Raw genomic sequence first — 12,758 nt, 5'->3', positions numbered from 1 at the left:
ACCTGAGTTTCGCCACAAAATACTGTGAGGTCTCCATCTATCAAGCAAAGCTTTTACTTTAAAGTGATATGAACATCCCCGAACACAAAAACACAGGAACCACCGCTGTGGGTAAGATCTGAGGTCTCACTAGCTCACTGCCTTGGGTCTGACAGCAACCAGGTCTGACGGCTTCAAAGCGAGGTGTAAGGAATACTAAATAATAATCAAATAGCAAATAATAATCTGATGAACAGATTATAGAGCTGACTCTAACCCTTAGTAAATGGATATTGGCTTAAACTCTAAAGCACGGGGCTTCAGACTACTTACAAAACACTCCCCAGCCTGCAACAGACCATGTTATCTCCCAACAGCCTTGCCACGCACATTAGCATCCAGGGGAGCCGCAACCTATGCTTTTTATATCTCATGAAACAAAACAAGAAAATAAATTCACATTAACTCCAGAAATGCAAAGAAGCCGAGAGCACAGGAGGAAGTGCGAGTCTGCCAGGGGCCTCGGAAGAGGGAGCGAAATGACTGCAGCCTCAGCTCACCTCCTCTCTAGGTAACCAGAGCGCGGAGCAGGCAGTGGCATCCCGTCTCCGTCTCGGCCTGTCTCCCGGACACAGGCACGGCTTGCAACACCTGGGCACGAGGCAGCAAAGCCTCCTCAAAGGCCCCCCTGCCTCCCATTGCTTTTCAGAGGTTTCCTCCCTACCCTTTCCACTCGACGATGTCAGTTCAGTTTGTCAGCTCAGACATCAGCCTGAAGCTGCACGTGCCGCTGCCGGAGTCACTGGGCTGATCGTGCCTCATCAGGAGCTGCATCATTACTAAAATACCCTGGCTTTGGGATGCAGTATGATGCAATATTGCTATTTGTCTCATTAGGAGAAGACTGAAGGAAAAGACAAACTGAAATCAGAGGTGAAAATAAAAACTTCGGCTAATAAAAGAAACTCCTATTACATGGGAAGCTCCCCTGCTATGCAACGGGAGTAAAATGCTTGTCCTCTGCATCATTTCATACCTCTTTGCCATGAAATGCCAGAAGACACTGCACAAATACATCATAGCAGCGGTTAGAAAAAAAAGCTTTGCAAAAGAAGTTTGAAACCTGGAGAAATGCACAACATTTTGAGAATTTTAAAAAGTAACTTTACACACTGAAAGACTGTTGGCATAAACCCTGATCTGGTAATTTTATGCCATGTATCAATCCAAAATTATTTACTTATTCTTAGAAAGAGGATTGTAAGGACACTGCGAAACGAATAAGGACTGCGTAAAAAAATACAGGTTAAAAGCAGCCACAGTGCACATTCCTCACCTATTCTTCAACCATAAATATCTCCACTATTTCAAAATCTTTATTTTCCATATTAAACTACCTACACATTTTGGTGATTAAAGGTAGATTTTGCTTTTGCATTGGCTTTTTAACTAAAGCTCAAAAAGGCACACAAAGTCAGATGAAGCCACAAAATAAAAACCAAACCAATTCTTACAAGTTGAAAATAACTGTGCAATTTTTGCATAACACAATTCTTGTCTGGTTAGGCAACCTGTTTGCCCAGTTTCGGTCCAGTGGGATTTGAACTGGCCAAAGTATGTACCCTAAAGACGGAAGTTATAAGCACGAAGCAAAACTACTACACAACGGCAGGTACTAAGACTTTCTGCAGAGTAAAATGCTTGTTTCGAAAAAAGCTAGTGTACATGCCAAGCAGTTCCTCTCAGACATTGATATCTACCGCCGCAACAACCTTCCTTGCAAAACACTGAATTCAAACAGGCTCTGAACGTAAAACCTCCGTACTGAGAACGCCTTTTCCAGAGATTGCCAAAAGAGCATCTGATACTATTAAAAATATTTTAATGTTCTGTAACTTAAAACAGAATAACTGATTTGCACTACTTTTTGTTTCAAAATATACATCTGGGATGACAATTTATACACCAGGTTTCAGCTTGAAGCTATTTAAAACAGCTGAGTTATAAACTCTGAAAATTGGGGTTTGCAGGAGAAATGCTGACAGACCCTTAACTACTGTGGTGCTACTGGGGAGAGGTTTTAGACTTCACGTCCCTTTTTTTTCCCTCCTGCCTTTAGGACCGCTAAGGATCTTTGCTACTATCAGCATCAGACAGAAGCCACTTGTAACATCTAACGTGGCAATTTGGGTCTTTATGACTTTCAGTAAAAACTCCCAGGCAGGCACATAAACAGAGGCCAACTCAAATAAAGTACTGCTGGCCATTAAGAAGTGAGCACGATTTGGACCCAAGTGCACGATATCTATTTCTTTTATGCTGGAATATCACTAGATAGATAGAGCTCTGCGCAGAGGTACACGTCTAATACTCTTCCCCACAAAGCCAGCTTGCATTAACACCCTTATTAGTCAGTACTCAACATGGGCTCCCTCCCCAGTGCGTGTAAATGCTAATACTTATAATTCAAATCTAATACTAAGCCAACATTATTTCAAAAAATTATAATCAAACCCAGCACTGTTTATAACATACTTCCTCTCCTGCATATGATTTATATCTGGTTTTTTACATTAAAACAGTGCTATATCCAGAGATCTCTGCGAGAGACTTATGACACACTTAACGCACCACTCAAAACATTATCATCAACGTATTATTTATTGCCAATAAAACTTCAAAAAGTGTGTTGTCTGTGAGCTATTTTACTTTCAAGTTACTGTTTAGCCGAGATTTCTATAGGTCAAATCTGTCTGTTTTTTTCCTTTTCAGAGATAATTCCCATTCTGTTATACCCCAGTCAAGCGTTTCACTGTATCACACGTGCCCCTTCCTTGGTCTGAAAGTACTGGACAGCTGCACCCAAGTTACGTTTGAAAAACGTAATAAATTTTTTTAAATGGTCAAAATTGTTTCGACTGAGTTTCAGATTAATTTCCCAGTGAATAAGGGCGTCTACATCTTCGGCATATTTAAAGAAGTACGCGTCGCACGCTGCGTGTGAAAACACAGATGCACCCATGCGGAAGGGTGCAAGGGGCGACGCATACTGATGCATCAGTAAATTGGTCTGAGCTACACCTCCCTGTCAGCAATCAAATATAGGGCCCAAATATAAGGCATGTATAAATATATATATATGAACCCAAAAAGCTTGGGAAATGGTCTAATCCTTTTTCTATCCTTTTACCACAGGTAAGTATTCTTATTTTAATAATATTCTAAATACTTTAATATTTAGTTTAGCTCCTTCCCTTATTCTAATGAACTGCGACCGCATCCTTTGAATTGCTGTAAGGTAGGAGAAGGCTCAGACGTTTCAAACGAAAGCTGCAATGCGAGCACGATAATGTAAGAGCTCCCGCGTCCCTTCCATAAAGAGTAACTATAATACCGGCTTAATCTAACGCTCAGTTAAATTATAATCACAATTCTCCGAAAGCTCCTCCTCCTTCCCCCGCAGCCCCTGTGAATCAGAATCACCGTGACCCACACCTAGAGCCCTCGAGTGCTACGCCGAGTCACGAAAACAGAAGACACCCCGCTTTTTTCTGCCACTGCTCCTTAGTCCGACCCCCGCGACCCACACAAGCAGGCCCCGTGCAAGGGCTTCCCCTGCAGCCCCAGGCGGCTTCCCCCACACCACAGCGCTTTAGTCAACTCTAATCTGCGCCCCTATTACAGTTTTGAAGTGAAGCTTCATCTTTATCACCAGTCACTTCAACGCCGGCTCACTTCACCGCTTTTACTAATTTTTCCCAGATAAACGGCCATGATAGCACGGTTAGCGACCGGGAAGCGCAAGAACAGGGCGATGCTCTGCAAACCCTCTGGGTGAGACCGTTCCAAGCTCTTCTACCCTTTGAGTGATTTCCAGGCGCGTTATTTTTCACACAGCGGGTGTGGGAGCGACGGGGCTCCCGCTGGGCCACCCCACCCCGGCTCCAACCCCGTACCCCGCTCGGGCAGGTGCTCTGGGACACCCGAGCCATCGCTCTCTCCCTCCCCAAGGCCACAGGAGAGAAAACTCCAGGGGCAACGCTTTCGAATATTGCTAGGGGAGGAAAAGGCTTTGCTTTAAAGCACGCAATTATTGTTGTTATTATTATAGTTTTAAAAAAACCCAGCTTTTCCTCTCAGTAGCACGCCGTGGGGATGTAGACAGAAAATTAAAAGCAGCATCCCCGGTGCAGATCGGGGTGGTATTTATTATTTAAACGTGCGAGCCCTGCCAAGGAGAGCGTCTTCTGGGCAGACACTTCCTCCCTTGTCCACCAGGAGAAGTGAAGGGGCCCGTGTACCCCCCCCCCCCCAAGGAGCCTCGGCTCCCCCTTCCCAGCCCCCTCTCAGCCCGGGCTGCCTCTGGGGTAGGGGGTGCAAAGCCCCGGCCCCCCACCCCCCACCCCAGCACCTCCAGCTTGACCCTCGGACCCCAGACCCCCCAGCACGTTTCGAAAGCCACCCCAAATCCCCCAGTGCCACCCCTAGGAGCAGGGAGGGAGAGGCAGGGGCACCCCGGTGGGTGAGGTGCTGGGTTTGGGGGGGGGACACGACCCACTTTGCACCCCCACACTGATGGGCCGATGGGTGAGTCCCCCCTTCCTCTGGGAGGGAAAGCAGGGTTTCTGGGTTTGTTGTTTTTTTTTAAAAAAAAAAAAAAGCGAAGCGCAGGAGAGGGTCTGTGGGGAGAAGGGGGGGTCTCCGGGGGTGCTGCTGAGGGGGACACAGGGTGCCCAGGGCTGCGGGGGGGGCACACGCCGGCACTGCTCCGCGGGGATGGAGATAACGGGATGGCTCCGGGGTGCGCGCTGGGCGGGCAGGGGGGCATTGCAAGGGGGGGCACCGGAGCCCCTGCAAGGGCGAGGGGGGCAGAGCCGGCATTCCGGGGGGCACAGGAAGCACAGCAGGACCCGGGGGGGGGCCACGGGAGCCACTGCAGGACGGGGGGATGGGGGGGTGGGAGGCACCGAGCGGGGTGCACAGGAGGCATTGGAGTGAGGGGGGGGAGAGGACGTTTGGCGGGACAGAGGGGGGCACATGACTACAGGACAGAGGGCACAGAAGGACTGCAGGACGGGGGGGGGGGGGGCAGACGGACGGACGGACCAGAGGCACGGCAGGAGGGGGGTAGCACTGAGACACTGCAGGACGGGGGGGTACAGGAGGCACAGCAGGACGAGGACGGAAAACAGAAGCCACTGCAAGACTTTGAGGGGGGGACGACTGGAGGCATTGCAGGACTGCGGGGGGGGGGGGCTGAGAAGGCCCTGCGGGACACACGGGGCACAGGAGGCATTGCAGGCCCGAGGGGGGGGGGGGGGGGGGCCAAGAAGCCCCTGCAGGAACGGGGGACACGGGAGGCACTGCAGGCCGGGGGGGGGGGAGGGGGGCCGAGAAGCCCCTGCAAGACTGGGGGGGCACGGGAGGCACTGCAGGCCGCGGGGGGGCAGAGAAGCCCCTGCAGGACTGGGGGGGCACGGGAGGCACTGCAGGCCGGGGGGGGGGGGGGGGCAGAGAAGCCCCTGCAGGACTGGGGGGGGCACGGGGGAAGCATTGCGGGCCGGCGGGGAGCGGGGGGTCAGAGAAGCCCCTGCAGACCGGGGGGCACGGGAGCCCCTGCGGGAGGAAGCGCGGCGCGGGGGGAGGCATTGCCGGCCGGCGGCGGCTGCGGGAGGGGGTGTCTCACCTTGAATGCCACCGGGAGGGTCTTGTTGCAGCGCCAGTGCGAGGGCAGGACGGAGCAGAGGAAGTTGGGGCTGTCGGTGCGGACCAGCTCGGCGGGGTGGTCAGCGATGATCTCCACCATGGTGCGGTTATCGTGGGGGCGCAGCCTGGGCACGGCGGCCGCCGCTTCTTGCTGCTGCTGCTGCTGCTGCTGCTGCTGTTGGGCTACTACGACCGGGCTGACTTCGCTCATCTTGCCGGGCTGCAGGCTGCTGGAGGGGGGGCTGAACCTCCGGCTGGTGCTGGGATCTACGGGAATACGCATCACAACAGCCACAAGTTAGCGAATTGGGGGGCGGGGGGGGGGGAGCGGTGGGGGGATCGCTGGAGGAGGCGTGTAGTGGGGGGTGTGGGTTGTAAAAAGAAAAAAAATAGCGAAAAAAGGGGTGAATGAAAAAGTGGAGGGGTGAGGGTGAGGGGCAAAAAAGTGGATCAGGAAAGAAAAAAAAAAGGAGCGGATTAAACGCACGAGGAAAAAAAATCTCAGTCTGTTTTTGTTTGGGTTTGTTGGTTGTTTGTTTTTTTTTTTAAAAAAAAAAAAAGAAAGATGGACGGGGCGGGGGGCGATGCCGGTCTGGGGGCGGCTGGAGCAGCGACGAGACAGAGTCTGGCTGTGGGGTCCGGGGCTGCCCCTCTTAGCAAAGCCCGGCTGGAAACTGCATGGTCCCGGCTTCTGCCCAGCTGCAAAACGCTGCTGCTGCCGCTTCTCCTCCTCCTTCCTTCCTTCCTTCTCGCACAGTCTCTCTGCTCTTTTCCCTCCTTCTAGCCACCGCTTCTTCCCTCAAGTGGTTGAATTTCTTTCCTTTTTCTTCCCCTCCCTCCCCGTCCTCTTTTCCTTTTCGGATTTTTCAAAAGGTTGCCTTGGGAGAAGTTAAACTCGCTGCTGGTTCGGCTTCCTGGGCTGCGGCTGCTGCTGCTGGCGGCCGCCAGGAGAGGAGCGTAAACTCTCAGCCCCGGAGAGGGGGTGTTCAGGGGAACGTCCCGATTTCCTCCGAAGAAATCTTCCTCCTCCGGACAAACAACAACAACAAAAAAAAAAAAATAAAAAAAAAAAAAAGGAGAAAAGGAGCAAACAAAAAAGTCTCGCTGGGACGGAGGCGCGGAGCCGCCGGGCTCCCCCGCGTAGCGCCTGTGGCTCCGGGAAGCGGGAGCTCGGGAAGGGCTTGGGAAAAGTGGCTCCCCCCACCCAGAAAAAAAAAAAAAAAAAAAAAAGGAGCTCCCCAAGCGATTTCGGCGTGGAAAGAAAGTTACGGGGGTTGTTGGGGTGAGGAGGAAAGTCACACGGCTGATAATTAAGAGAGAGACTTGAGCCGGTTCCTCTGGGAGGAGCAGGGCTTAAGAAAAGTTGAACTTTCGGATTGCCAGGGGAAAAAAAGCGGGGAGCATAGTTGGAAAAAAAAAAAAAAAAAAAGGGAAACCACCCCAAAACAGTCCTCCTTAGGCTGATTTCTAAAATATGACCAAGTAAACTCTGGGAAAAGGCAGCCTCGGTGCAGTCCGGTCCTTCTAATTAAGTCGCTGCTGGATCCAGGTCCGGTGAGTCGAACAGACTAGCAAAAATCTTTTTTTTTTCCGCCCTTGATGAACAACAGCAGCAAAAAAATCATTAAAACGTCGGTTTGTTTGAGTTAGTTTTCTTTCTGAAAAACCGGGGTTCTTTTTTTTTAAAAAAAAAAAAAAGGCAACAAAACCCAACAAACTTCTTTTGGGTCCCGAGAAGTTGAGGTCGGGGAAGATGAAGGAGCCGAAAAAAAAAAAAAAAAAGAAAGAAAGAAAAAAAAGCCACAGTTTTTTTGTCCTGAATGTGGTTTTTGGAGGCTGGGATTTCTAATGATTAGGTTTTTGTGGTTTATATATACAGGACTCTCTGGCTAAGGCGATCATTATGCTGATGAGAGGCAGCAGCACGTGGTGCTTCAGTCCTCAGACTTCTGCTGCCTTCAAAATAAATACAACGTGCATCCCCCGCAGGAGGAGAGACCTCGCTTGAAGTCGCTCTCACCGCGGGGAGGGGGACGGGGAAGGGGGCACCAGGAGACGGGCTCCCATCTCCGCTTTGCTCCGGGTTTTTTCCATTAACACTTTTGGGATTGTTTGTTTAAAAAAAAAAAAAAAAAAAAGAGAAAAAAAAGCATGAAAAATCTTGTTTGCAAAAAAAATAATCGTAAGAATAATCTGGTGCCAAAGGGTTGGGTGGTTTTTTTTTTTTTTTGGCTTTTTTTTTTTTTCTAAGTCTCCGGTAGTCTAAAGCCTAAACCATTTCCTTGAATGAATGAAAGCTATAAAACCCCCCTCAGACTATTAAGGTAAAGGGAGTCTGGTTTGTTTTCTGCCTTAAAAAAAAAAAAAAAAAAAAAAGAAAAGAAAAAAAAAAAGGGCAGATCTTATTAAAAACAATTTACATACCCAATAGTAAAAAAGTGTAAACGCCTCCCAGCGCAGATAACAACCTATCACAACCCTCCCTCTAATTTCTAAGGCTTTACTTCGACTTGCTGCTTCCACCTTCTTGTAAAAAGCCGGCGCTGCGTGTGTGCTCCTTGCTCGCCGCCTGTGTGTGACTCGCGGCGGTGTGTGTCCGTCTGTCCGTCCGTGTTGGGGTGCGGGGGGAGGGGGGGGAATGTGTCCTTGTCGCGGAGCCTCTACAAGCCCTAAGGCCGGCGCCCTGACCCAGCAGAAAAGCCGGGTTTATGCCGCCCGCCCCCTCCGCCAAAAGCGGGGCGCAGCAGCCCGCCGGCCCCACGTACGCGGGCGGGGGGGACGGTGGTGGAGGGGGTGGTTTGGGGGGGGGGGGTGTAGAGACACCCTCGGGGCTGTTTCCGCGCCCCGCGGATCCTCCGCGCGCTCCGCCGGCAACGCCGCCCCCCCCCGCCCCCCCAAATCTCTGCCCCCCCCCCCAATCTCTGCCCCCCCCCCCCAATCTCTGCCCCCCCCATGCGGGGGGCTCTGCCCGGGGTGGGGGGGAAGGTGCGTGCCCAGGCTGCAGCGCTGCCCCTTCCGTTCGCCTTTGGTTTGGCCTTTTTTTTCTGGTTTTTTTTTTTTTCTTTTTCTTTCTTTTTGCTCTTAAAGAATAATCCTGCGGAAAGCTGCGACGTTCGGTCACAGGGGAGAGCTCTCGCTCCGCGCACCGCGGCTGCCGCCCCCCCCGCCCCGCTCCGCGCCCGGCGGGCACCCAGCCCCGCCGCCCCCGGCCCCCGCTCCCGCCTTTCCCACGGTGAAACCGGGGGCTCACAGCCCCTGCCCCACGGCCCCGCAGGGACCTAGGCCCTCTTCTTCCTTTTCCTCCCCCCCCCCCTTTTTTTCTCTCTCTCTTTTTTTTTTTTTTTTTTTTTTTTTTTGCTTTTCTTTTCCTGCTCCACTCTTGGAGGGACTGTGGAAGTTTTCTATCCCGCCGTGAAAATGCAGTCGCTGTGGGTAACACCGCAAACCCCTCCTGAGCTCGCCCTGCTTCTCCGACAGCCCTAGGGATCCGCTTTTCCCCCAGAGCGCCCACAGGCATTCCCAAGGGACAATCACTCGTCACCTATAAGGACCAGCATATACAGAAACTCTGGTTTGCCAGAGTTGCAATACAGAAAATATATTTTTTCATCATTATTTTGGTAAAATTTTTATGTTCTTTTGACTCTTCCCCCCCCCCCCCCCCTTTAGCTGGAGGGGAAATACATTCCGTTAGAGCCATTCCAAAGGTGCTAGAAGGAACGCAAGGGGTTGTCTTATATCCAAGTATAAGCCTGACAATCATGATTTATTTTATTTCAAACAAGAAGATACACTTCCACTTTTAATTAGTCACCCTAAAAGCTTTACAGTCGCCTCTCTTCCTACTGAAATAAAATTAAAAGTTAATTAGGATAAACTAAACTAAGTTATTGGAAGCTACCAGTGTAAGGTCACTTAAAATAGTCCACGGTTATTTATAGTGTCGAAATAAAATTTTCCACTGAACGCCCTAACAAAGTTTCAGGTATCTGGCACAGCTGATTTTCAGTCTCCATGCAAAAATATCTTTCTGCTGAACATTTGCACATTTAACAGGAACTTACTACAGCCTGGAACAGATCACGGCTCAGAGCACTAGAATTTTATTTAAATGGTTATGGACAAATTAATAAAAGTACCAGTAATGGTTATGGACCTGCATAAAAGCTGGATGGGATTTTTCAGAAATAGTAATTTATGTTATGATATATATAATCTGGAACCTTGGCACGGTTTTGGCTGAAATGGAGAGCAACCCTGCTGCTCGGCTTTCCTCGGGTTTTATTTCAGAACTTCTCGGAATTTTAGCCCTGGTTGCAAAATGGGTCGTATTTTAAGATGTTTGAGAATTGCAGGAGGTTAGTGAAAAAATGTGCTTGCATGGCGAGTTATGTCTTCACAAACACCTTCGGGTCCACTTTATAAAATAAGATATTCATTAGTACGGCTACATTTGCTGCAATTTCGATTGTCTTCAAGCTTTTTTACTTTAAACCCTGTTATGAATACAGCCGTAATCAGATTGCTTTTGGACAAAAAGGTAATGTTTTAAGGAGCGCCGAGTCTGTTTACTGTTACATTTATAAAACATGGGCCCAGCACGCTCCTGCTGTAAGCATTGTGTGCTCGAGCTGCAAAATAATTATCGAATTCGAAAGTTTCTAACCTGGACGATGTTCCCTAAATAAATAGTTTTGATGCCAGTTTGTTGGGCTGGAACGTGCTGTAAGTACAACAAATACAGAATTTATTTTGAGCTTCTCTGTGTATGTAAATAGCCTTTGTGAAACTGGAATAAATGAACGGGTTCACTGGGTCTGTTATTGTATTGGATATTTTTAGTCAGAGCGACTACAGCAATGTCAGCAATTATTACTATAGTTAAGGACTTGCCAATATTCTCTTTCCAAAATCTACCTTCCCAAAATTTTTTCTTCGCTCGTGAAAATGTGCATCGAGCCAAAATGTGTGAACTTAAGTGAGCTTAATGCTAGAGAAGGTTTTGCCCAGATTTCCATTCATTTCAGTAGGGGCAAGATAAGCTCCAGTGTCTCTTGGCAGGGCTTTGCTTTCGCTTTGGTTGTAAATTGACTGTTTGCCCAGCTATTCTTTACTTTTTTCTTAAGTATGACAAATAGTAACTCTAGATTTGCAGGTTATTTGGTCTGTTAAGTAGGCATGTGGTAATGAGTTCTGTAACTACAGCTTTCATAAGTCAGCCTATGGACTACTATGGTTTGTTTAACTACTGTGTCCCTGCCCCGCTGATTTACGGCCCAGATAAAAGAAGATTCTTTGTGTCCCGAAATTAGTCGAAAGCATTTCATATTTCAGCACCATGCACTGGTTTTTAGCGTTTAGAGTCCCCGATACAAACATAAGCCTAAAGCTTTGAATGACAGGCTAGAAAATTATTAAATTAAAAAATAAGTCTTGGGAATATTACTTTTTCCCCCGGTATTTTCAGTAGGAAGTGAGGACCGAGAGCTGAGAGTCTTGTGTTCTGTCTCAGGATTTGATGCCTACTTGCTCTGGGACCTCCGACAAGGCTTTTTGGCAAGTTTTCCTTCAGTATGAAATGGGGCACTAACTATTAACGTTTACCTTTTGAGATATAAAAATACGTGTTAAATACAGAAGTCCAAAGATTAGCGGGGCTCCGCATCTGTAAAGCAATCCAGTAACACTGGGAGAAAAATTCTGAAAGCTGGTAAGAAACCTGCCGTCTCACTACTGAAAAATTGTCGGCTCCTCCATGGCACGCAGTGAAATGCACGTTATTCAAACGACAAAGTAAATAGTTCCTGCTTCTGATTTTTTTTTTCCCTAAATGATTTATTTTCTGCCTCTCTACTAAGGATGGACTGCCAGCCCAGGTCTCAGTCCTCCCGTGGGGTTCTCCCATTTCCCCCCCTTGTCTGCAACCTCTTATGCCCCATTGGAACTGCCTGTATTTCAGGGAGGTTTAAAGCAGCAAATGACCACGTCATCATTGCGAAGGAAAGAAACGTGGGCCCTACTTGTCATCTTACAACAGCGTTTGAAAGAGAAAGTATGGCCTGTGTTTTCTGGCAGGAAAAGCCTGAATGGGGAGTACGATTAGAAAAATGTTGGGCCTTTTTCAAGGAAATTATATTCTTTATTTTTTTTTGCTCACAACGTGCAAACTAAAAACTAACTGTAGAAAGATATTAGGGTCCCCATAGTTAGGGACAAACTGTTTTTTTCATGGCAAGATTGACTTTGTCCCTTTCCATTAATCCTCCTCCCAGTTTCTGTGTAACTAATTTCAGAATGAGGAAGAAGTAAATTTTTTTTTTCCTTGAATGATTTCAGATAAAATCAGCACATTGTTTTAGAGATGTAAAGGCTTAAATATGAGAGCTTAAGTTTTCTTCTTTTTTCCCCCTTCTTTCAGCATATATAAACCCAGCACGAGCCAGAAGCTTCACGGTTATTTTTTCTGTTGACCTCAATGAAAACTGGTTCCCTTGACTGACTGTGGGGAAAGTGGGTGGTAGAACTGTTTGTAATTAAAAAGGGTTTATGCATTTGGAACCTTGCAGAGTCTCTAAATTTTGCATGCTGGTTTTTAAGAGACTAATGAAGTGCACTCTGGCCAGATACAAGCTCCATAAAGCTCACACAGAAGATACTACAAGATGTAAGTCAGTCTCGAGTGAGAGAGGTTGTTTTCAACACTCCCAACTACAAGCACACCACCAGATTCTTGCACTGACTGTCTCAGGGTTGCAATGGTGAGGATTCCCACTGTAAATCTATCCTCAGCAGCATGAATGGTAGAAATAATTTTTAGGCATATTCTTTGTTAATAACATGGATCTTGAAGCTGGAACGATAGAAAAACACCAAATAGTGATAGACTTGTCCTAAAGAGGATGAAAACATATGACATTGAAAGACATGGAGCAGTCCGCAGGAGTGCAATAGAAGAAGAAAGCACACGGTGATGGCAAATGTAGAGCAAACATAATGGACATAGCAAACCAACTCTTTGAGGAACTATAAAAATTAGCCTGTTTTTGCCCTTTCTTCCCTGAAAATTCAGTCAC

General features: G+C 48.2%; 1 protein-coding gene across 2 annotated transcripts in view; it reads right to left on the bottom strand.

The window, feature by feature from the left end:
• Positions 1–6,747, bottom strand: part of RUNX2 (RUNX family transcription factor 2) — a 92,205-nt gene extending 85,458 nt beyond the window's left edge. For both annotated transcript variants that reach the window (XM_075086619.1, XM_075086620.1), the window contains exon 1: positions 5,666–6,747. In XM_075086619.1, the coding sequence (XP_074942720.1) occupies positions 5,666–5,968 (303 nt within the window). In that variant the 5' untranslated portion in view covers positions 5,969–6,747. The remainder of the gene's footprint in view (positions 1–5,665) is intronic.
• Positions 6,748–12,758: the final 6,011 nt, after the last annotated feature.

The sequence above is a fragment of the Phalacrocorax aristotelis genome, chromosome 3 (genome assembly GCF_949628215.1).
Source record: "Phalacrocorax aristotelis chromosome 3, bGulAri2.1, whole genome shotgun sequence".
Lineage (NCBI taxonomy): Eukaryota > Metazoa > Chordata > Aves > Suliformes > Phalacrocoracidae > Phalacrocorax > Phalacrocorax aristotelis.
Note: the sequence above shows the minus strand (reverse complement) of the source record. Positions and strands in the feature narration are given on the sequence as shown.